At 42.6% G+C, this 25,800-nt stretch overlaps 1 protein-coding gene across 4 annotated transcripts in view; it reads right to left on the reverse strand.

Annotated features, from left to right (window-relative positions):
- The window catches only part of LOC118361078 (sterile alpha motif domain-containing protein 11), an 88,569-nt gene extending 63,070 nt beyond the window's left edge, over window positions 1–25,499 (reverse strand). Inside the window, exons 1-3 of one of the 4 annotated variants that reach the window (XM_052482843.1) lie at window positions 24,597–25,499; window positions 23,342–23,433; window positions 9,627–9,802 (exon numbers count right to left, since the gene is read on the reverse strand). In XM_052482843.1, coding sequence (XP_052338803.1) covers window positions 9,627–9,802; window positions 23,342–23,433; window positions 24,597–25,050 — 722 coding nt within the window. In that variant the 5' untranslated portion in view covers window positions 25,051–25,499. Of the gene's footprint in view, window positions 1–9,626; window positions 9,803–23,341; window positions 23,434–24,330; window positions 24,409–24,596 lie in introns of those variants that run through there. The other 3 variants (XM_052482842.1, XM_035740826.2, XM_052482844.1) reach the window with 3 other exon arrangements.
- Between the last annotated feature and the right edge of the window lie 301 nt (window positions 25,500–25,800).

The following is a 25,800-nucleotide window of genomic DNA, read 5'->3' on the forward strand; positions in this document are numbered from 1 at the left end:
ACACGAGTGGCCAGGTCAAGGTCATAATCTGTGCCTAGGGCTATAAGGGATGAACATGGGGAGATGTGGCTGTGAGGGGGGCTGGGCGAGGGGGGTTAAGACCTAGCCTCCTGACTCAGCTCTCCCTCATGAATTTGGGGGGGGTGCAGCTAAGAAGGACATGAGCTGCGGTATTATCACCCAGGCCGCACACTGGAGACAATCATCTCATCCTCGGCTCATCCTTAAACTGCTCAATACCCCCCTAATCATCTTCAGTTGGTCCAGCCCACAGGACAGACAGACTGACAGACAGACAGACAGCATGACCCAGATGCTACTACTGTAATAGCCAGGCCCTAATGCAAGGTAACTTTGAAATGGATTACTATGGACACTACATGTATTCATAAGCAGCATAGAAAGGAGGTTATTTTCATTGCTTCCTGTTTGAGAATCACGTCACCAGACTAAGACCTCCGATATTTATTGGAAAGGAGCATCAAGCTCATCACCTTACACTTTTACCATCCTGTGAAGTTCATCATCATTTATTTAATCTGTTGCCTAATAAACTGCATGCTTTCTCGATGAGTCGTAGTGGGAGGACCACACAATGCCATCGTGTGTCTCCAAGTTTACTTCAGTATGATGGTTATTATATCAATATTTGCGCATAAAAAAATTCCACAGACATTTTCTCGTGTAACCGATGTGAAATGGCTAGCTAGTTAGCGGTGGTGTGACCTAACAGCGTTTCAATCGGTGACGTCACTCGCTCTGAGACCTTAAGGTAGTTGTTCCCCTTGCTCCGCAAGGGCCGTGGTTTTTGTGGTGCGATGGGTAACTATGTTTCGTGGGTGTCAGTTGTCGATGTGTGCAGAGGGTCCCTGGTTCGGGGCTGTTACACTTGCATAATTAATTTTACCAACAGAAAATATGTGTTGTGCTTGTCTAGCATATTTAGTTTTGTCAACATTTGGAAAGTTTACTAAAAAATGTTCTGTTTCCATCAGGCCTGTCATGACATATTTTATCCGATGTAATTCAATTGCATAAAAAGGTTGGATGGAAACCTAGTAGGTATAATGCTCTCTAACATCCTTTATAATGACTTATAACATATTATAAACACTGACCATAAGCATTAATAATAACTCATAAACTGTTATAAAACTCATGAACTACAGCAGGACCCAAACAGAAAATGGCTCCCATAGAAAAGGCTCAATGGGAAAGCTACTGGAACTTCCTCCAAAGGGAGATGGCAGCTGCTGCTCTGACATTACTACAGGAGACACTACTGACACTCTCCAAATGCCATGAAAAGCATCTTCTCCTGGCATGGGACCAGAATAGCGGAGGGTGACCCCCACGGTGCCACGCTGTGACATTGTCAAAGAGGAGCCGAGGTGACAAAGCTGGAGGGCATAGTGTGAGCTGGCACTGGCTGGCACGATGTTGGCAGTCTGGGCACCCCGATGCCATGTCTGACACCACGACTGAGACCGCATTGACAGACAGGGGTATTGGGGGGGTGGGGGTGGAAGGGGAACGCGCACAGCTGCCATGGTGGGGCAGAGGAGTTGTCACGCAGGTGTAGAGAGAGGCAGCTTGCATTCAAAATAGCACCCTATTCCCTATATACTGTAGTGCACTACTAGAGCACTTTAGTCAAATGTAGTGCACTCTATAGGGAATAGGGTGACATTTGGGACACACCGGAGAGAAGACGGCTTGCTTGGAACAGCTGGTGCCTGCAGGTATGCTGCTACTGCAGCGCCCACCATCCTCCTCCAACCTCGAGACAACTAACAGACCACACAGCCAGCTCCAACCTGCAACTGCAGGTGATCCACAGCCCTGACTCAAGCCAGCCCTGACTCACTCTTAAATATTACCATGTGATATAGGCTCATGCCAATACAAAGGGAGAGTTCAAAAGGAGACTGCTTTAATAACCACTGCTGAATTATCCTCATTATCCGAATGTAAATAAGATGTTTTCTTGAGAGAGAAAAAAAAAACGAACAATTGTGAAAGAAACTTAGGCTTAATGCAAAAACATGGATTTCGACAAAGAGTATGTTTTGTTTTCAGACACAGACTTGTGTTTGTATAGCGCTCACATTTGGATGGAAAGACAGCCTGCAACTGTGGCAGAGCAAGAAGAGGGAGTCATAAATAAACCCAGAAATAGATATATAAATAACAACAGGCCAGGATATCTCTTGGGCTTTCCCTGTTGTTCCTTACAGAAGCTGATGTGGGGTCGATAAGGCTGCAGAGAGAGAGGAAAGTACAATGAAATAAAAGAGTCTGCCATGTGGAGGCTTGGTGTGGTTTTCTACCGAGGTTAAACTGAGCCAGAAAATGGTGTCTGAATCTAATCTCAATGTTTATTGAAGTAGATGTATGTTGAATCGTTGATCAAAACAAATGTTCTCCCAAAGGTCCTATGTGATATCGGATGTTGTTTCGATTATGATCTATTATCTAATATTAACTATAGACCGAGTTGTCGCTTTGTGCAGAGGCGATATTACGTTTTTTACAAAGTAAATGTACGAGTCCAATGACCATGATCATTTGGGATTCAATTAAACAATTCTTCAAAGCAGGGACATAGATTCAAAACAGAACAAGATTCTTTAGGACTTTAAACCCTACAAAAAAGCACACGGGTAGGTTTCCTGTAGTACATAATCAAACGGCGCTTTTGAACAGCCCCCTGTTTAAGGTACTACCCTCTATATGATTAAATGGAGAGACAAGGGGAAACTCTGTTCTTGCTACAAACACCTCCTAATCTGTCATTGGATTGTTGGAACCCCGTTGCCATGGAGAAGCGGTGTAAAAGGAGCAAATAAGTCTTCAGCCTTTCTCCAGGAAGCTTGAAAAAACTTTATGTTCACTAATTAGTGCTTTCGGTGAAAGCCCTTTTCAGGAATTCTTCTGTCGCCACAATGTCCCCTTGCTGGCTTTAACCTTAGACACAATTCACCAAGAACACCATAAGAGGAAAACTTCAAAGGAGTAAGAAAAAGGTTAACCCTAAGCATTTGTTAGCTGTACGTATGTCATACGCAATTCAGTGTCAGCATGAACAATACAGTACTATTAAAATATTCATAGCTTTTGTTTTAGGAGCAAATTGCTGTCTATAAGGAGAGGAGCAGACACAGGCCAACCTCTATTCATGGACTAAAAAATGAAACTTAAGAAAACTGTCTGGACAATTCTAAGACAATGCTATAACTGAGTATAGGGCTCATACCTATGTCTACCAATTCCCCCACTACACAACTATAAACACACATCTTTCATTCTTACCTACTGGTTTTATGGAATGCTCCCTCCAACAAACTTTATCTTTGCGGATCTGAGGTTTATCCCTCAGCGAGCATTATTGTTGCATCTACATAAATCAATTCTAGTTCCACCTACACAGAGTCACAGCGCAATGTTGTGGTGGCTATGTTAGCATCCGGCAGTTCGCGGAAGGCTATGCCTGGTGGAAATGGGTATGGCAGCTTTGTACAGTTACCTCTCTCTCTTTGTCCGCCTGCGGAAGGGCCTGCCACCACCACCCTCATGACAGCCTCCCTCCTCCCATTTCCTCCCATGTAATCTCCTTAGACATTTATACTACACAAATAATACTGCTCTTTTCCCTTCAATAAGAAATGGGGGAAACATTTTGCTTTTGAAATAGGAATAACTGTATCGTTGTATATATGAAATAGAAAAACATTACATAAACGCACGACTTAGTGAGATTTCCAGGGCTATAGAAGTATGTGTTGTGTGGCTTTTTTCTCCAGAGGGTGCCACCTAAAAGCCCAACGTCAGCAGGTGGAATTTAGTTAACCCTCTCTCTCAGCATTTTGGAGTCAAAACCTTGTTATCTACACGACGTCCAACTCAAACAATACTCAGGTAGGCTTTGTTTTCCCTTGGGTATAAGACAACTAAGCTACCACCGTCAAATATTTAGTGACGAATTTCATTACCGATTGCCTCAATACACTTGCAAGCCACTCCATGCAAGAACAAAAAAACGATTGAATATCTGACTAATCATCAAACACCTTTGTCTCGCTGTATTGGAAGCTTCTGTTTCTATGGTATTTGTTTTCTGATCAGGATCGAGTCTCCTCCTTATTCCCTGGTTGTGTCTTTGCAGTTTGAGTTAAGGGAGAGAGGGACTACCCCACGTATCGAAGACATTTAACCTTTGTTCCAGATGCGCCGGGTTAGACCATTAATCATTGAGTGGGTTCCCCCGGTTCTCTGTCCTGGTTCAATCACGCCTCAGGGGGTTTTCCCGGGTTCTAAAGTGGCTTGGGCACTCTTTGCTTACTCAGCAGGAACGATGCGCAGTTCTCCGCACTGTTCTGGTGGGCCGACTGAACTAATCACCTGTAAAGCCGATGGCCATTAACATTAATCCGGTTAAAAGAGCTCTCTAATGAACTTGACAAGTCCTCTTCAAGGATGACAACACCTCCGAAGACCTTTCTGACAACTAGGAAATCCTGTTACTACGTAGCCACAGTACCTTAGCCTGATCCAAGAGCCTATTCCTCTGTGTTATAGCACGTCCACACGGTAACATACAAACCATTTAAAAAGTACTAGGTCAATATCTGATTGTTTCAAATATTTTTGTCATTTTGAAAGGAAAATATGAATGAACGTTAAATGGTCTATAGGTCGAAGGTATTTCACTTTAATATTATTTTAACCTTGACGATGCAACTTGGCAAGGGAGTTGAGGTCACAAAAACAGCAAACCCCTGATGAAACCCTAAATTGATGTACAAGTGGACCATACCGCAATGTTTTTTCAATTTAATCAGGTATTTGTCTGCATCAAGATGAGAATAACATAGTATAATTATCACAACTGAATATGTTGCAGGATGTACCCAAGTGCGATGTGACACAATGTTAGCGAGAATCCTGATGATGTGTGAGGTAGAGAATACATGAGGTAGAGAATACATGAGGTAGAGAATAGACACACTCACACGTATGGACAGCATCCTGTATTTTTCACCATCCATTGACCAAATCCAATTTGTTAAGACCCCTCTACGACTCACTTACTGGGCCTGTGGTCAATAGAAATCAGATTTCCTTGATTGGACATCCCATTATCCATTTCGCTCAGACCCATTGCATTTGGAATAAAGTAGGGCCGAGAAGGATGCCCGGGACAGATCGGAGCTGTGGCTCCAGTGAGTCCGCCGCCTTTTAAAGGGTAAAAGCCTGACATATTAGTCATAAGTGTTCTTTAAATTCATTATCATCTTAACACGCGAGCGGCGCATGTGTCAGTGGGGGAAATAAGCCTCTTTAATGAGGTTAGTGGATCCATTTAAAGCTTTACAGTTGCTGTGCTGTCCTCCATGTCACACACCAGTCTCGAGAAGGCAGCAACAGAAACATCCTCTCCTTCAATGAGATTGCACAAGTCGCTTCTCATGCAGTGAGCGTTAAAATGAGTTTCACTGAGGAAGTCAACAAGCAAATACTATTAACATTTCTGACAAGCTTGGCTGACAACAAAAGATACAAATCACTTTGTGTTCCTCATATTTGCATGCACAATTTTTTTTTTTTTTACGTGGATAAAAGTTAAAAACAGGGTTTGGGGAGATTTTTATTCCCAATTCCTTTGATTCTATTTGACTAGCATAGCACACACAAAAGTGAAGTATGTCACCTCACCTGTGGTGGTGAGATATGTGAGCCTTTTCAGGAAATTAGGCATATATTGCACGTCACTACTTCACAGGAAAGGCATTTGAACGTAATTATTGTTTTTCAAAATGTGTTTTTTAGAACCTTAATTCCAATTTGTATGCCATCTGTAAACACAAATGAAATTGTTAAATTAAGAGCGTAGTTGGTTTAGCCACAGAAAAAGACAGGAAGCTTCCCGCAAGCCATTATTAGCTGAGATAATGGATGGGCTGGACATGCCGAGAGATGAGTTTGGATTGTCATGCCATGTTGCATGCTTCTGTCTATAACATGAGCTGCTCAGTATGTGTGGATAATCCTTTCTATCCCTGTTTTTTTTTAAGATATCATGAAGAACTGCAAAAGTGTTGCTACTGTTCGTCACTTCTGGAGGATGATCGTGGCATGAGGGAGTCGAGAAAAGAGAACACACCGAAGGCTGTTGTATAAAACACCTGTCTCCGGATTACATCTTCAAACTAAGGGCAACCATGGCATTTGTGACAGAGAGAGAGAAGCGTTCATCCATGTATACGGGTAAGAAAGTCTAGCTAACTTCATTTTCAGTTATTATAAGTTTCTAATTATGTCAGAAAGTTATTTTCATTGCAAATGAAAGCATACTGTTAGCTAGCTAGCTAACATTAGTTCGCTGGCTCGCTAGCTAACATGCATGGTGGCTAGCTATGACAATCATTTTGAATTGTTAGTAGTATGAGTTGGGACTATTGCCGCATTCAAAACAACTGAACTTAGAACTGGGAACTCAGAAATCTCAGACTTCAGTGCGTTCAAGAAAACGAGCTCCGCCGGGGAAAAATAGTTTTGAACGGTCCTCCAACTCGGAATTCCAACTCGGGAAGTCAGACCTCTTTCTAGAGACCCGACTTTCCGACCTGAAGATCACTGACGTCATGATTTGATCTAATATTTTTCCAAGATCCCAGTTGTCCTAAAAGCACCATTAGGTTCATTGTTTAGCTAACTACATGTCGAAAATACCAGATGATTACCTGACCCATCATGTTAGCCGGGTGTGTCTGTGGGTGATTACAATCTATTGTATTTCATGAACATGTGTACATGTCTAGACAATAGTGACCCATCCACTTAGCTAGATGTGGCTGGGCCTACTACTTTCACCCCTTTTAGCATTGAAATATTTGGTTGTTTACTACACTACCGTACTCTGTTTAGCACATGGCCTCACATGTGAATCCTTAAAGAGATGGGTGGGGCTCAGGCTTTAGAGGGTCTGAATGGGTGTAAACAAAGAAGAGCTCTCCCAGTTGGTGTACCAAAACATTCAAGGGCCATTTTTACAAAAGTGGGGTTACAAGTTTATCAACTTTCAAAGCAGAATTACTTTCCCCTTGTTCCTGAACTGTAGTGTATGACATACACTTTTCTAGCTCTGAGTATACTTTTATCCAATGTAAGAAACACATGTTGCTACATAAGACCGGATCGAGCCGGTCGGTCACATATACTGTGTCTCTTTCTTTCTCGCTCTCCTCCTTAGGAACTCTTGGAGCATGACCTCTCTTCAGGCTATGACCTCTCTCTTCCTCTCTGATCAGGCCTAGAATAATGCCTTGTAATGCTTTGTAATTTAAGCTGTTGTATTGTACAGGGAGGCAGGTAGCCTAGCAGTTAAGAGTGTTGGGCCAGTAACCGAAAGGTTGCTGGTTTGAATTCCCATTCCGACTAGGTGAAACATCTATCGATGTGCCCTTGGGCACTTCACCCTATTTGCTCTGCATAAGTAGATCTGCTAAATGACTGGAATGTATGTGAATCTGTTCATTTTACAATGTTAATTAATTATTTGCTTTTGATATAGACAATTCTTAGTTCTTGCTTGTCCTTTTCTATTACTGCAGCTCAGCTGTAGTCTCTTGCATATTGCTAAATCATTTTTATGGAGTCAGATAATGAATTTAATGGACTTCATTAACTGCATAGTCTTATTATGGGTTGCAGGTGAAGTGTATATAATATGTGTATGTATAAAATATTACCCCACTACACGCTCATTTGGTTCATCTTAATGGGATGACTCCCCAAAAACATGACGTGTGTGTGTGTGTGTGTGTGTGTGTGTGTGTGTGTGTGTGTGTGTGTGTGTGTGTGTGTGTGTGTGTGTGTGTGTGTGTGTGTGTGTGTGTGTGTGTGTGTGTGTGTGTGTGTGTGTGTGTGTGTGTGTGTGTGTGTGCGTGCGTGCGTGCGTGTGTGTGTGTGTGTGGTGCGCGTGTGGGTGTGTGTGTGTGTGTTTGTTCGGATGAGCGAGTGGGTGTGCACGTGTGTGCATTTGAGTGAGTGGCCTACAGTGAGTGGCCTACAGTGAGTGGCCTACAGTGAGTGGCCTACAGTGAGTGGCCTACAGTGAGTGTGCGATGGCAATCCAAATCTAATTGAACCGCCAAACACCATCCGCCATTACCCAATATTAGGCTCATAACTACTCCCTCACCCACATCTGAAAAGTTCCTTGTTGGTCTTTGATCCACGTTCACAACAACGTGCTTCAACATATTATCTGTCACTTTGAGATTGAAACAGTTGCATCCAAAAATATACCATTTTTGTTCCATTGCCAGCTCTTCAAATCTTATTTCACCTAATGCAAACACATCAAGATTTCCTTGTATACAGTAAACAGTCATTTGTTAAACAAGGTATCCGATGTCAATTTCATTACACAAATATTGTAGCCAAATGCCTATAACCATCAACATTATGCAACTGACACCTGGCACCAATACGAATCAATACTAAAAACAACAATGCTACTACGAATCCCTACCACCTATATTATGAAATTAAACATAAAATAAAGGATTAAAAAAAAGAATAGCTGTGACTTTTCTTTCCTTATTATGTATGAGATTATTGAGATTATTCCAAATGCTGAGAAACTAGTGCAACAGCACAACTGGCGTACTGTAACAGACTGGATTATCTTGCTCATTTTCTACCCGGTCATGGCATGAGTTGAAAAGAGAGTGATGTACAGCTTTGAAACCAGGAAAAATCCCCACTGAGGTGAAACTACCCATAACGTCTGTTTGAGATGACTTTCTGACTATTATCTGAAGCTCCTGTGGTACTGATGTCTGAAACACAGTTTATGGCAAAGGTATTCAGTCTTTGAGATTTTCAGGACAGGAAGTGCTAGAAGAGACAGCTTGATATAAGTATATTTCTCATACTGTATTTGGACAATACTGACAACAGCAGAAGCAGCAAAGCAACATCATGCTCTCATAAGCGTCAGCTAATGCATCAGACCTCGTTCCTGTCTCAATGCTGTATTTTCCTTTCTTCAAGCCCTCTTTTACTCTAAGCGTTGTCATATAAAAGACCGCACCATCTCCATCCACCATCAGAAGGGGCTGGTTATTTAGTTATTTCTGGGGTTTGGGCTTATCATGAAGGCTATTTGTATGCACTGAGTGTACAAAACATTAGGAACACCTGTGGAACGCTTTCCACACCTTGAGTCCATCATGACCCGACGAATTGAGGCTGTTCTGAGGGCAAAAGGGGGTACAGCTCAAATTTAGGAGAACGTTAGTTATTTTATTGCACTCACTTTATCCTGTACTTTAGAGCATTATTGGTATTATAAAGGGTTATTACGCATATTCAACTCGATGAAGACCAAAATACTGCACAGCGGTGGGAAGTGTTTCAGTGACTCAAACGTTGCACTGTAGACTGAGCAAGGAAGATAAGCAAGAAAACACTTACATGTCAACACAACACTTCCTGTAAGCACCAAGCTTAAAGCAATGAATTGAGACAGGTTGGGAATGGGTATGGACAGATCATAGGTGATGAGTTATTTGTATATCCCAATATCATTCAGACACAGGAGTTCTTCCAGACCATACCTCTTTCTCATGATACTGTAATGCAGCTCATCCTCCTGCTTGATGTGGGCATGGTCTCCGCTGGCGCGGTCGCTGCCCTCGCTGTCGTCACTGCTAAAGACGGAGGAGAGCTCCCTCTTGGGCACACGGTTGGGGGGCAGGGGGATGGTGCGCTTCTCTGCCAAACGCCCGCGGTTCTACGGGAAAAAGGTGCTCTTAGAGATGCGGTTTCCAGTTTGATGCTAACAGCATGCACGTGCTAACATGCTAACATTAAGCATGTGATAAACATGCTAACACTAACCACATGCTAGCATGCTAACACTAAGCACGTGCTTAATATGCTAACAATAAGCACGTGCTAAGATGCTAGTAGCTAGCGTTCGAAGCACTCCTCCACTAAACACCTGACTTGGTGTGCAGCGGACACCATAATATTCCCCATCAGTCATACACAGAAATCAATGCTGCTGCTGTCACGGGCGCAATAGCATACATTTATACTAGGAGTGATCATTATGTGAGATTAATTCGTTCTAGAATACATACAATTTTCTAAACAGTATCTAGCATTATTCAGAGGCAATACTAAGAACGCAGAAAGTACCACATGGGCTCAAGCTCCAAAGCTGAACATAACAGCTTTATTGGTCATTTGTATTACCGGAATATTCTAATAACTTATTCCAAAATTATCATTGTTGTTATTAAGTACAAATATGGAGGCTATTCATGAAACAAAACTACCAAAGAAAAATGAACACCTTAAAAAAGACACCACGATTAGACTGATTAAAGTAAGATGATATCAAAGGATAAGAAAGTAATTTATTGCTATCTAATATGGGTGTCAATGAGTATTTACTTTTCAAGGGGGATGGGGGGGGGGGGCGATAAATGTACTGTTTTAAAGGAAAACTCCACCCCAAAACTATCTTTTGGTATTTGAAATGGGAAACCTGACACGTGTGATCAACGGTCCTCGCAATATGCTTGAAAAAGCAAGTCATTACTGGTGCACAAGCCCACTGAAATGTGCTCAACTGACTAAAAGTAGGATAGACCACATACAGGAAACAAGGGAAAAACTACTCTCCAAAATCACATGCTTTTCCTGAAGAATAGGCTTCATGTTCTGGCTGAGACACCGCTGACACGTATATAGGCCTACTATATGATATTTCTTGTAACTATAGATGCGAGTAATGACACAGAATATGTTTCAACTTACATTATACCCCAATGCAGACATACTTATCAAATTTACCACAGAAACCATAATAGGGGGATTGCCTAACCAACCATTGTTTACAATAGCCAGAGTCCTAAGTGATATGTGGGTCATGCAAAGGGAGAACAGGAAATGATTATGCTTGGCGTGGTCAGCGCTTTTGGGCCACAAAGCTCTAATGAGCGGAGCGAAAGGAAAGAAGGAGTGCGGCCCTGAGGGGTTCTGGGAGTGAAGCTGGGTGACCTTTAATGTGACCTGAAGAGGTCACTGCAGATTAACATGGCTCTATAGAGATAAATATGGGGGGGATATGGGGGGTAGAGAAAGAGAGAGGGGCAGAATGGGAGGAAAGGGGGGGAGAGAAACAGAATAGGAGGAAAGAAAGAGATAATTGAATTTTAGTGAAAGGACAAAAGGCAATACAGATAAACACAGAGAGAGTGGACATAGCTTTGAAACATTCTAGCTCTCTCTATCCCCACCCTCTCTCTCCATCCCTCTGTCGCTCTTTTCACTCTCTCAGTTCCTACATCTCCACTCTACTCTCCCGGGCGCCTCCGAGCCCTCCAGCTATCCCTTCCACCACATGCAACCCCCCCTCTCCCTCCATCCCACAAGGGGCGAAGACATGAGTGGCAGGCTGGGGCAGAGGGGCGCCTCGCCAAGAGGCAAACAGGTGCAGCCCCTCTGGAGGCTCTCAAGTGGCAGACATTAAAACGAGTGAGGGGGGAAAAGGGAGGATAAAGATGAAAACATCCCTCAGGATGAGCACGGCCACATAGTTCTGCAACAACAAAAAAAACTATTTTTTCTGTCTTACCGAAAGAGTATTTTTCCTTTCTTCTTTCCACAGGCAGATCTGTGAAGAGCAGTACCTCTGTACTTCTCAACTGCGCGAGGACAGTGGAGGAGTTTTCTTCTATTCCCGCTCGACTTCCTCTGACTTAGCTACTTGGACTAGAGGTATGGAGTATGCTCTCTCTCTCTCTCTGGATTTCTCTCACTATAAGACAGACACACACCTGTCATATACGCACACACGCATATACACACAACACCTGTCGTGTGAACTCACACACGCTCTCTCACACATACACACACACCTGTTCATGGACACACATACCACACCTGTTCCTGCATGTAAAGAGGGGTTTTACTTAGCAGACATTGTGTGCTGGTCTACTGGAATATTCTGCCTAGGAAGAAGCACAGAGATTGTGGCTTCGTGTGTAGACAACCACCCACGTGGCCCTGACATACCGCCATGGAAACCCCCTATCCTTTCTTTAGCAGCACTGACGCATAACTGGGGGTGGGCTCCCACTGTTTCCGGCAACACTTCCGCATCGCGGAGGAGGGCCCTCTAAAACAAAACATGAAACAAAACACACCCCTGGCAGTCCACGTAGGAGTGTAAAAAAAAAGACACAATCATAATAAACACGCACTAAAACGCACACATCAACAGGAGAAGTGGTAGTGAATACACACATGTATAAACATATATGTAAACACACACACACACACAAACACACTGTAAAAAAAAGCTAATTGTTTCAAGTAATTATTATTCATATGTAACTGGTTCCACAGACTTTTTGCTTACTCAACTTTTCAGTCAAAGTGTTACCTAAAAAAAGTGTTGGCCCAAACTTAGCTCCAACTTTCAAAATTCAGTCAACTTAAAATTGTGTTTGCTCACGTTGTCTCATATGTTCACCAGACATGGTGGCGTAGCAGGAAGATCGGAATGCCGTGAGTTCAACTCCCAGGTGAGAACATGTTGAGTAATAATTACTGTACAACTGAAAATGCACAATGTAATCATGTGCGTCAAATACAGTATGTAAATTGAAAACATTGTATGTTAAAAGCACTGTGTGTAACTAGTTCCACTGACGTTTTTTAGTAAGATGCCCAGATAATAATTCCTAGTGAATAAACATATGAGACAAGTTGAGAAAAACACAAAAAACAAGTTGAGAAAAATCTTTTTAAGCTGACTGAATTATTGCCTCGTTTTTTCAAGTTGGAGCTCATTTTGTGCCAACTAATTTGTTTTAGTTCGAGTTTCACTTGGACTGAAAACTTTAGTAAACAAACAAAAAAAGGCTCTGGAATAATTAGTTGAAACAACTACATTTGTATTTATTTTAAGGACACGCACACACTCAAGGCGGCCTTACTGTGTGGTCAACCCTCTGTCGGCCATGGAAACAAGTATTTCATAAACAATACACTAAAAGCACCTCTATGAATATCCCCTCCTACACATTCTGTCTGACGGTCCAAGTCCTCCAGCCAAGAAATCTGTATTTCACATCACACATAAACAACACACACACACACACATTCACGTGCACACCGACAGACAGACACACGCACCCACAAACACACAGGTTTAGACTTCAACAAAGTAGGAGTATCATATACAAGAACTGTGGCTGGAATTCGTCCCAAAAAGCTTTTGTAATTTCACGAAAACCACTTATCTGACCAGTGTGTGTTTAACTGCATGCTGGCGTTGGCTATCCACCGCCGCACACACACACACACACACACACACACACACACACACACACACACACACACACACACACACACACACACACACACACACACACACACACACACACACACACACCAGTCTCTTTAGCAACATAGGCTGTATACATTCATAAAAGGAGAGAATAACTGTTCTAAAACTACAGAAAGATCCTGTTGTTATTGTTGTTGTTTCATCAAAACCCTAGCCTATATTTAATGCCAAACAATGTGGGCAAACAGTAATGTTGTATTTTTTTACTAAGCTAATTCCAGACCCTAAATGAAGACTCTGTGGAAAAGGGTATTAATGATTTTTTTTCTCCCTGCCTTATTTCCTAAAAGGTGCTGTGCCCTGCCACTGGCTCAAACCAGCATGCACGCACGCACACACACACACACACACACACACACACACACACACACACACACACACACACACACACACACACACACACACACACACACACACACACACACACACACACACACACACACACACACACACACACACACAGTGGTAGCCGCCCGCGACATTCCTGCAGCTGCAGCGGTCTCTCTCTCTCTCTCTCTCTCTCTCTCTCTCTCTCTCGCACGCGCCCCCCCAGCGTTCTCCCTGGGGGATGAATGCCTAATGAGTCACGCGCCTGTCTGCCGTTACCTCTCAGCGTGTGTGTGTGTGTGTGTGTGTGTGTGTGTGTGTGTGTGTGTGTGTGTGTGTGTGTGTGTGTGTGTGTGTGTGTGTGTGTGTGTGTGTGTGTGTGTGCGGAGGCAGGGGGACTTGGAGGAAGGACTGGCAGAGGGGGAGGGGTGGTTAGGAGATGACATGGGGTTGAGGGAGAGAGAACGAGAGAGCGAGAGAGAAAGTGAGAGAGAGGAGGGGAAGGAGGAAAGGGCAGTCATTGCCACGCTCACATAGGTTCAGTGAAAAAATTTGCCAAACAAATGTGTTTGTGTGCACTTAACTCCTTTTTCTGTTTATGTTGACCTCTACTCTGTCTTACTCATCCACTCACTGAAGTAAGCTACAATTCTGAAGGTACGTTACAGACTTTAGAAGCTACATTAGAGACACACTATGAGGGAGGGATTTCAAATCATACAACCCCTCCCACAAATCATACAACCCCTCCCACAAATCATACAACCTCCTTTTCACCATATTGTACATACGGCACATTTATAAATGCTTCGTCGCGGACTATATTTAATAGTGGAAAAGACTGTGTGATAAAAGCGTGTGTTTGTGGAGGGGGGTACGTAGTGGCAAGGCAACACTTGGGTTTTTTCATGGCCAGAATAATATTTTTTGGGGGAAGAAAGCACTGTGGGAGGGACAGGCATGCAACCAAACACCCCATCCCCCGTCACCTCACTCACACACACACCATCATCCCTTTCCTCTCTCTGCCCCCACCCCTCGGCCCTCACACGCTGAGCTGAACGGGCGGTTGCGGCCCAGTGGAGCAGGACGAGGGACGAGTGGGAGGGAGGGAAGGGGTTTTAGGAGGGCGAGAGGCAGCGAGGGGAAGAAGGGGCGGTGGTGGGAGGTTAGTGGCGGTGCAGCCAGGTGTGCCAGCGCCTCTCTCTTGTGTTTGGATAGGCCCGCCAAGGCAGCCGTGCGAGAACTTCAGCCAGGTAACCACTCTGCCATTCTTTCGCCAGACAAAATCATAGGGAGAGAGAGAGGCAGGGAGGGGGTGTCTAAGAGAGGTAGAGAGAAAGCCGAGTGCAGCAAGGTTGAGTTTTGCAGAATAAAACAAAAATATATGTCTGAGAATGCTTCATATCCGCCCCAATGTCTGTATTTTTGTATCAAAACAAATGTATGCAAACCTGTATTTATAGCATTATAGCATATATCTTTCATTCAATGACACTACTCTGCATACTGTAGCATGTGTGAAACACTGAGTTGAGTGACGACACTCTTGGAAAACAAGGTGCTATCTAGAACCTAAAAGGGTTCTTCGGCTGTTCCCATAAGAGAAACATTTGATGAACCCTTTATGGTTCCAGGTAGAACCCTATTGGGTTCCATGTAGAACCCTTCCCCAGGCGGTTCTACATGGAACCAAAAAGAGTTCTACCTGGAACCAAAAAGTGTTCTCCTATGGGGACAGCCGAAGAACCCTTTTGAAACCCTTTTTTCTAAGAGTGTGGCGTCAGTGAAGAGGCCCCACAGAGAGAGGAAGAGAACACTCAACCACTATGCCATCATATGAGGTCAGACGTCTGTACACATACTGGGAGGAGAGAGAAGTTCCATAAATATCTCTGCTGGCTTTGTCATCATCAACTGCAAACAACTGAGAGACAAGCAGTCCACCTTATTTAGCTAACTCCATCAGTCCCACTGAAAAACTCACACACATGCACACACACAGACAAGACAGGAGAAAGGCAAGGTATATAGGGGCTCTGATCGAGGCCAGACACTTCACTCTCACTGTCAATCTCTGGTCCTGTCATCTAGCCTCTTACTGATAGTGCAGGCTAACACAGGCTAATGGCTAATTCACTTGCTAATGGCTAATTCACTGGCGTAATGGATCATTGCAGACAGAATTATTCATAGATTTATAAAGTGGCTATGTTGAGTGTGTGTGTGTGTGTGTGTGTGTGTGTGTGTGTGTGTGTGTGTGTGTGTGTGTGTGTGTGTGTGTGTGTGTGTGTGTGTGTGTGTGTGTGTGTGTGTGTGTGTGTGTGTGTGTGTGTGTGTGTGTGTGTGTGTGTGTGTGTGTGTGTGTGTGTGTGTGTGTGTGTGTGTGTGTGTGTGTGTGTGTGTGTGAGACAGAGGGAGGGAGTGTGTTACAGTACTTGTAAGCCTGCCAATAAGTTGCACTTTTAGTATTGATTGCTAACACTAAGGCTACCCAAAATGCAAGGCCCCTAGGGAATAAGCAAATCATTAGAGACTCGGTTATTCTCTAATTTGGCCAATTGACTAAGAAACACACTAGAGTCCTGAACCATGCATCGCTCCTTCCCTAAAGATGGATACTGTGGTTGCCATGGTAGCATAGCCTTACTGCCATGTGGGACACACACAGAGACCCAAACACACTGCACACACACACTGCACACATACAGCACAAACACACTCACGCAAATACATACACACATTTGTGCAAATGCATGCGCGCACACACACACACACACTCCAACCCCCTGCAGGGAGTGAGCTGTTCAGGGACACAGAGGTGTCAGCCCTGCTTATCCCCAGCATCATAGTGGCACTCAGCCAATAGAAAGTCCCCAACAAATGGCCATATCAAAGCAATAACCAAGGGTGCGTTCAGCAGGATGCAACGTTTTGAAACGTTCAAATATAAATATGCTATGTAGAACAAACATGCCTCTCCGACGTAGAATAAGGAATCACGCCGACTCTCTTCACGGAATTTCTATCTGCAACGTTCGAGAACGTTTTGCAAGTGAACATCGCCGTGCTTCGTACAATATCTACAGAAATTTATATTGGTATTGTACTGGTAACTTTATGTTCTTCCTGTCTTATATATAAGAAACACACTAATATGGATCACTCCCTAATAACTACTGACTCTAGTCCATATATCAAATGAATGTCTACTGCTACGCCTTGGCAGTGTCACACTGGGTTACAAGCATTTCGCTACACTCGCATTAACGTCTGATAACCATGTGTATGTGACCGATAAAATTTGATTTGATTTGGTTACTATGTGCAATACATTGAAATATGAACAGAAATCACACAGAAAATCAGATTTTGAAATGGGAACCTATGGCTCTTTGAGTTTCAACCACCCTAGAATGACTGTTGTTGGAGGCAGGGCTGTGTAATAATAACAACAAAGAGTAATCTCCCCACAGCCCCCTAACATGGATCTGCGTATGTTTACGTGGTTGTGTGTTTACGTGTGCGTGTGTGTGTGTGCTAGCGTTTGTGTGTGCAAGTGTGTGCATCTGTGCATATTCACATACTTTCCCACATTTTGTTGTGTTACAGCCTGAGTTTATAATTGATTACAATTAGATGTTTTTGTCACTGGCCTACACACAATACCCCATCATGTCAAAATTGAATTATGTTTTTCTAAATTTGTACTCATTAATTAGAAATACAAATCTGAAATGTCTAGAGTCAATAAGTAGTCAACCCCTTTGTTATGGCAAGCCTAAATAAGTTCAGGAGTAAACATTTTCTTAACAAATCACATATTAATTTGCATGAAAGCACAGTATTTAACATTATTTTTGAATGACTACCTCATCTCTGTACCACACACATACAATTATCTGTATGGTCTGTCGAATCAGTGAATTTCAAACACAGATTCAACCACAAGGGAGGTTTTCCAATAACTCGCAAAGAAGGGCACCTATTGGTAGATGTGTAAAAATACAAATAAAAGCAGACATTGGACTATCCCTTAGAGCATGGTGAAGTTATAAATTACACTGTGGATGGTGTATTAACACACCCAGTCACTACAAAGATACAGGCATCCGTCCTAACTCAGTTGTCGGAGAGGAAGGAAACCTCACCATGAGGCCAATGGTGACATTGTAGTTGTGGTGACATTGTAGTTACTCCACAATACTAGCCTAATTGACAGAGTGAAAAAAAGGAAGCCTGTACAGAATAAAATATTTCCAAAACAAGGCACTGAAAAGAATACTGCAAAGAATGTGGCAAAGTGATTACACTTTGGTCCTAAATATGAAGTGTTATGTTTGGGGCAAATCCAATACAACACATTACTGAGTACCACTCTACATATTTTCAAGCATAGTGGAGGCTGCATCATGTTATGGGTATGCTTGTAATGGTTAAGGACTGGGGATTTTGTTTTTGATAAAAAATAAACCGAATGGAGCTAATCACAGGAAAACCTGGTTCAGTCTACTTTCCACCAGACACTGGGAGATGAATTCACCTTTCAGCAGTACAATAACCTAAAATACAAGGCAAGAAGACAGTGAATCTTATCCTTTGTATTTTATTTTTAATACGAAAATAATTAATTTCAGGTGTGGAAATTTAGAGACTTACCCAAAAACAAGTTTTCACTTTATCGTTAGGGGGTATTGTGGGTAGATGGGTGAGAGACAACAATCAATTAAATCCATTTTGAATTATGGCTGTAACACAACAAAATGTGGAATAAGTCAAGGGGTTTGAATACTTTCTGAAAGCACTGTATGTATGTGCGTGCTTATATGTGCGTATATGTGCATGTGTTTTGTTCTTTCTTGCTCTGTGGTCAGGATGCAGGAGAGGGGGAGGCCCCTGATTGGAGGTGCTCTTTACGAGCTGGAGGTAGAGAGTGTACTTTCCTCCTGGCCTCCGCAGGTTCTGCTGGAATAACAGAGCACAGAAGGCCCGGTTCTCCCTGGAGCACACACACGCACACACACACACCACTTAACCCTCTCTCAAACAGCGACCACACACACCGGGTATATGAAGAGCACAATTCTACAGAGCAGTTAAACGCAGGAGCTACAAGCAAAACATAGGCTTTATTTATGTTCTATTTTATTCATGTATGTCTTACCTCAACAGTATAACCTCAGTATATCAAATACAAGCAGACAAATCAGAGATTTGTCAATTATACAATGGGTGGGTTTAATCTTGCATGCTGATTGGTTAAAACCGCATTCCAGCCTGTGTCTTTTCCATAAATTACCGCTGGCTAAATCTATGACGTTATACTGCCTATTTACTCTGTTCCATCTGACTGCGCAATCCACTGTCTCATCAGCACAGCCAAGCAATTTATAAACTTGATCTCCACTATAAAAAGCATCAAAACATTATCTCACATTTCTTTTAGACTAACATTTCGTTTTCAACAGCGGAGATTTATATACACTTTGCTGTCTGTCTCTCCGACATTTGCAACATTGTTTCAATATTCAAATTGGATCTTCATCTGTCCCATAGTAATGAACGTGTTAGGATGAGACAGACAGACAGGCAGCGTTTCTCAGACAGTCCGAATCATGAATCAACTGTCATCGTTTTTATGGACATATACAAAGAAATGTCAATTGAAAAAAAGGTCAGTTTGAAGTGATTGTGTTAGCGGTGTTGTTGGCTAGCTCCTCTGAACAACAGTGTCCTGACAAGTGAGCACATTTTATATGCAAGGCTATATCGCACCTCATTAGCTCATTGTTATGGATGTATCCAAATAAATGTCTCTAGAAAACAGCTTAAACAAATGCAAGTGCAGCTACTTTGCTGTTATTCTGGTTGCACTTTTTGACATGACTGTAAGTTAGCTGTAGTTGTCTAGCTAGCAAGCAAGGGATACTAACGTTGCCAGCCAGTATGGCAATGGAACATTTACAACGAACCACTGGGTCACATCCATAGATACAGAACAAAAAGACTGAAAGACTGGGTCGCGTCTCTAGCAACCGAACCGATAGAACTTGGGTAGCAACCCCAGATTTGTGTCGGGACTATATCTCGTGGAAGGATGAAATAATAGGAATAAATTCATCAAAATATATATTTTATACCAACATTATTTGAGTATGTTGGTAACCCGTTGTATAAAAGTGATAATGCCATCGAAGCCGGTGTTTGGAGGATTTATTGACATGGTTTTGCCGGACCTCGACGAACAACACCCGTGCCAATATATCCTCCAAACACCGGCTTCTCGGGCATCATCACTTTTGTCTCATCTACAGTACACACAGTGTTTCAATGGTGACAGTAACTGTTAACAAAACAGTATACTTTATTATAGGCCTAGTATGGTAGAGCATAACACAAAACAATGAAAATGGCTCAAAATTGCTCAATTGTTACAGTGTGAATATGTTCAGTTGCTCTGTATTAGTGTGGTGTGTGCGCGCATCTCACATGTGTGCGAGATCATTTTCTATGCCAGGCGGCTGGGTCGTTGCCACACTCTCATCACCGAGAGAGTGCTAGTCTGTACCATTCGGCGGAGGGCGACACGGGGGAGGAAGACGCGGAGACAGGCGAGACAAGCCCCGCAGCCTTCCCTTCTCCTCCACACCTCTCATGAACCCGCCGACGCTATGTGCTGTGTGCTTGCGTTTGTTATTCACTATAGGGTAGCCTCTTTAGCTCTACCTCCCGAGAGAGAGAGAGAGAGAGAGAGAGAGAGAGAGAGAGAGAGAGAGAGAGAGAGAGAGAGAGAGAGAGAGAGAGAGAGAGAGAGAGAGAGAGAGAGAGAGAGAGAGAGAGAGAGAGAGAGCGAAACTGGGGAAAACTATAGGTTTGGACACACTCAGCACAACAGCTCCATCCAACATTATCATGGCTTTTTCAACCTGTGCCACTTTCAGCTACTTGAATGCCAAACAGGAGGCTGTCTACAATGTATTATTACCTTCTGCTGTGCCATGGATGCTATAAATAAGATGATAAGGTGTTCATTTGTGAGATATAGGTAAACCTACAATGTGTTTTTCAGCAGTAATTTCAGATCTGTTGAAATCCCAGCCTTGGTTTGTGAAAACAATTCACCGGAACCCGCACTGCTCATAAACAATAGATAGAATATAACCAACCATCACAAACCATCAGACAAGCACGTCTGTAGAGAAAGGCCTGCCATTTCTGGCTAAGCAAACAACAGGCACTGAACAACAAAGAGGTGTGCACACTGCTATAAACAGTACGATTACAATAGGCTTTTGTGTCAGGACTCAGAAAGCCAATTCCTGGCAAGTTACTTGAGTCATGTCACTCTATGACTGTTAATTTACTGTCAGTAGAATTGACAAACATTTTTTTTTAAGAAAGACAATTTGCAGACAACCCGACAATATTTATTGTGCCACTGTTCAGCTGCAGTATGACATTTTATGTTAAATTCCCCCCAAAACGAATTTACTTATGTATTCTCTCCGAACTCTCTTTTTAGTCAATGCATTCCATTTGTAATTTTGTTTTCCGTGAACCCTATGTGGTAGTAGCGTATATCTGTATTCTTGGCTGTGAAAAAAACGTCACCAGTTTACCTGTATCACTCAAACACTTCCTGCTTATCTAAACCGCTTTTGCCTTGCGTGCCTCACAAACAAAAATCAGCAGTAGCCAGGCTCAGTAGCTCGCTAAGCCCCTTACGCCCTCAAGATTAGAGCTTTGGAGCGATGACAGATGCACTCCGTAGTGATAAAAAAAAACACACACACACTGCACCTGTGTGAACAGATTCGGCGTCGGCGAGTCGGCAACGGTGAGCCAGCGACGTGCTCGCTCAAAGCCAGCACACTGGCGCAGACACCACACCTGTGACGCCTCACAACCTGCATGGCATAATGCCATTAGCTCAGATGTACGGGGACAGCATGGAAAACACAGCCCAGTGAAACAGCTAGGAGAGGAACATCAGCAATGGACAGAAGAGCCACGAGAATGAGATCAATCTAGCAAAAGCGTGCCTGACTAGTCACCCATTCATATTACTTATTAACTTGGACTAGAATTGTGCCATTCAATCTCGGCTTCCTGTTGAGCCCGTGTTGATTTCAATGTTGTGTATATATCTGTGAATAATGACATAAAGAAGTGCATACTCAACCAACAGAACGAAAACTTCAGGCCAAGCACCATACCCTCATATGGTGTTTTTCCCCCTTAATAATATCGCAATCAACTTTTACCAGTTGAACGTAAACACACATATAATCATTTTTTGTATTACAATTCTTCTGAAATATTGTATTAAAATATGAACATACACACATACAATTGTCTGTAATGTCCCTCAGTCGTGCAGTTCATTTCAAACACAGATTCACTACAAAGAGACAGGTGTCCTTCCTAACTCAGTTGCCGGAGAGGAAGGAAACCACTCCGGGATTTCACCATGAGACCAATGGTAATTTTAATAAAACAGTTACAGAGTTTAATGGCTGTGATAGGAGATTACTGAGGATAGCTCAACAACATTGTAGTTACTCCACAATACTAACCTAAATAGAGTGAAAAAAAGGAAGCCTGTACAGAATAAAAATATTCCAAAACATGCGTCCTGTTTGCAATAAGGCACTACATTAAAACGGCTAAAAATGTGGCAAAGAAATTAACTTTATGTCCTAAATGCAAAGTATTATGTTTGAGGCAATCCAACACTACATATCACTGAGTACCACTCTTCATATTTTCAAGCATGGGGTTGGCTGCATCATGTTATGGATATGCTTGTCATCGACAAGGACTAGGGAGTTTTTTAGGATAAAAAGAAACAGAATAGAGCGTGTGAAAAATTAAGTGTGTGTGTGAGGGAAATAAAGTAGTGATGGAAATTACACAATTTTTACCTAGGCAGTTGTACATATTTTAAGAGGCAATTCTACACAATGGAGATTAAAAGTTGGGTTCACAGAAATTGAACAGTTCCCACAGGCAAAATCCTAGAGCATAAACCTGGTTCATTTTGCTTTCCACCAGATACTGGGAGACAAATTCACCTTTTAGCAGGACAATAACCTAAAACACAAGGTCAAATATACACTAACTAAGTTGCGAACTAAGACGACATTGAATGTTCCTGAGTGTCCAAGTTACAGTTTTGACTTAAATCGGCTTGGGAATCTATGGCAAGACTTGAAAATGATCAACAACCAATTTGACAGAGCTTGAAGGATTAAAAAATAATAATAATGTGTTAAAATGGTACAATCCAGGTGTACAAAGCTCTTACCCAGAAAGACTCACAGCTGTAATCACCCAAGCATTGAGCATTATAGACCAATATTATTCTGAATAAATTCTGTCATAAAAGGCAGATTGCTTAAGACCAATGCTGCTTACTCTGTGTCTCAATAAAAGTCAAATGTAGTTTAGAGCAAGCTTTTAGCCCAGTCGTCATCAACAGACAATTGGAATCAGCAATGCAACATACCGTTTTAAACCAATGATAAAGCAAGGAAAACAGATGTAAGAATTGAAATGCTGATGAAACCATAATCTTACCACTGGAGACGAAATTCGACACCCAGGGCAATCACAGATTGGGGGATGTACCTGTAAGATTCCTTTGGACATAAGGGTCTTTAAACTTTTCCCTGAGAGAGAGAAAGAGTGAGAGAGAGAGTTAGAACGAGTTATAATACAAAAATAAACCATACTTATACAGGACCCGTTGATATCAGCAACTTTAAATCAATGACATGTAATAACCTACACATGGAGGTGATTACAAATGACAGGACCTTGAAGAGCCTTATATAGGACAATATATTTGTCTAGCGAACATATGTCAACAGTCTACGCATAAACAACAATAAAACAGTTTGTGCAACACAAAACGTGGATAATTGTTGAATAATAACTCAAACACAAACATTACATTTGGAATTGCCAGTTTTTCAAACTAAATGACCTAGTTTCACCGATGAGTTCTAGTTGAGCCCCGTGTGTTAAGATACATGACAGTAGGCTATTGTCATTGTATCTAATTTCAGATATGAAACTATCTTTTATCCGCCTAGCATGTTTTGCCTGAGGGCAACACCCTCTCCCAACAGAACTTGGTTCTAAAATAAGTGCGCACGCGGCCAGCGCAATAACCCGTAATTATTAAAATAGGCCCAAAGTTAGTCAATAATATCAATTGTTCTAGTAATAAATCAATTAATAAACATCTTCTGGTACGTTTGTTTTGTCTGAGCCAATGTATAACTTTTGAAACCAAAATAGTAGCCAGCCAATAACATCATTATTTTGGATAGTTGCAACGCAAACATAATCTACCCAAAATAACCAAAAGAGTAAGGAATAATCTACAACTTCAAGTCAAATAATTTCGTTCCCTGTCTCTAACATCGTTCTGGTCTTTTGACATGTCAACACCCATTTAGCCTTCTGTTATACCCAATACTCAACGGAATGATACCCGCAACGTCTATCAACTGCCATATAATGTTTAAACAATTCTGTACCCAAATATGAACGTTTTTCACCTTAGTCCACGACTCCTTATACGCCCCGTTTTGCGAATGGTCGCTGCCTGTGAAGATACAGTGAGGGTATGTGCCTTTTCTCATCTCTCTTCTTACGCGCTGTAGTTAGTGTACTGCTGAGTAACCCTTTAACTACGAAACGCAGAACCAAACCAGGGAAACCGAATTTCCACTCACCAAACAATGACAAAAACCTTAAATTTGGTATCCTCCTCAAAATGAACATACTTTTAAAAAAGGTATACATAATGTTTTATGTTGCCTACCTTTGTGCCGTATACTTCGTTTCCAATCTTTGGCGGTTTCCCTTCCACTGACAAACTGGAACTCATTCGGGGTGAGCCACTCGCCCCGGTATTTGATTGAGGGTCCCTTACTACCTTGGCACAGTTTGTTAATGTATAGTAAAGCCTTGTTCTCCCCGCACTCCACCTCGATGCATGGTTCCCCGTTCTCAAAAAACGGCTGAAAGTCGGGGATGGAGGAAAACCTCTCCAGCATTAAGTCGTCCGGGTGATGGTGAAGGTGCTGGTGATGCAGTGCCGAGTCGTGAAGCCCCAAGTACAAGCGGTGATGTCCGAAAATATGGTCGTACTGCGGTGGGTGCGGGGTCACCACAGTGATAGCGGTGTCATTTAAAGGGGCCAGGTATTCGGACTGGTTGAAGGCAGCCAATGCCAATACGTCCCCATCCAGTCTCTCCTTTTTGATGGCAGGCATGTTACTGGGAGCGAAGCGCCGGTAACAAGTGATTAGCAGCTAGCCCGAGCCAACTTGTGTGTCCTCTTTTCGGAGTTGGTCAGCCGTCCCAGACTTGAAGACGAGCCACTTTGTTTTAGGCAGGGATCCGGTGTCGCTCTGTGACAGCGGTCTGTTGAATTTCCCCGACAGATTGCCATTCACTAGTTTCCAGTTCTCTGTAGTCGCCGCGCTCTCTGCCGCCACACTCCACCACTCACCACTCGCGTGACGGTTCTCGCCGCGCTCCTGCCTACCACCCGCGCTCCTGCCTACCACTTTTAATCGGACTTGCGCTACTAATACCTGCTACGTTGGAGTGGTCATACCTTAGCCATGGACATCACGTTATGCACAATGATCATTGACACTTCCCCACATCTCTTCAGTTTAGTATTTTCTAAACAGCAGGCCTATTGTTATGATGTTGGTTTCTCTTATTTTACCTGCCTTTATTTATTGCAATTAACAGGTTTACAGTCATTGTGCCTTCCAATATGCTGGCATTACGCAAGACGGTCTCTACCTGAATAATAAACAATACTTGGCTATGCAACGTCTTGTTTGATGTATTAGAAGTAGTACAACAAGATGCAGGTTGGCTCCTTTGCTTACATACTTTCCATATGCCATAAAACTAGAGCCTATGGCTGTCTGAGCATTGCAAACTTCCCTATTTTTCAAGATATTTCAAAGTATTTTCGTGGAACAAATTCAACTGATGGGACGTTT

The sequence above is a fragment of the Oncorhynchus keta genome, chromosome 28, assembly GCF_023373465.1.
Source record: "Oncorhynchus keta strain PuntledgeMale-10-30-2019 chromosome 28, Oket_V2, whole genome shotgun sequence".
NCBI lineage: Eukaryota > Metazoa > Chordata > Actinopteri > Salmoniformes > Salmonidae > Oncorhynchus > Oncorhynchus keta.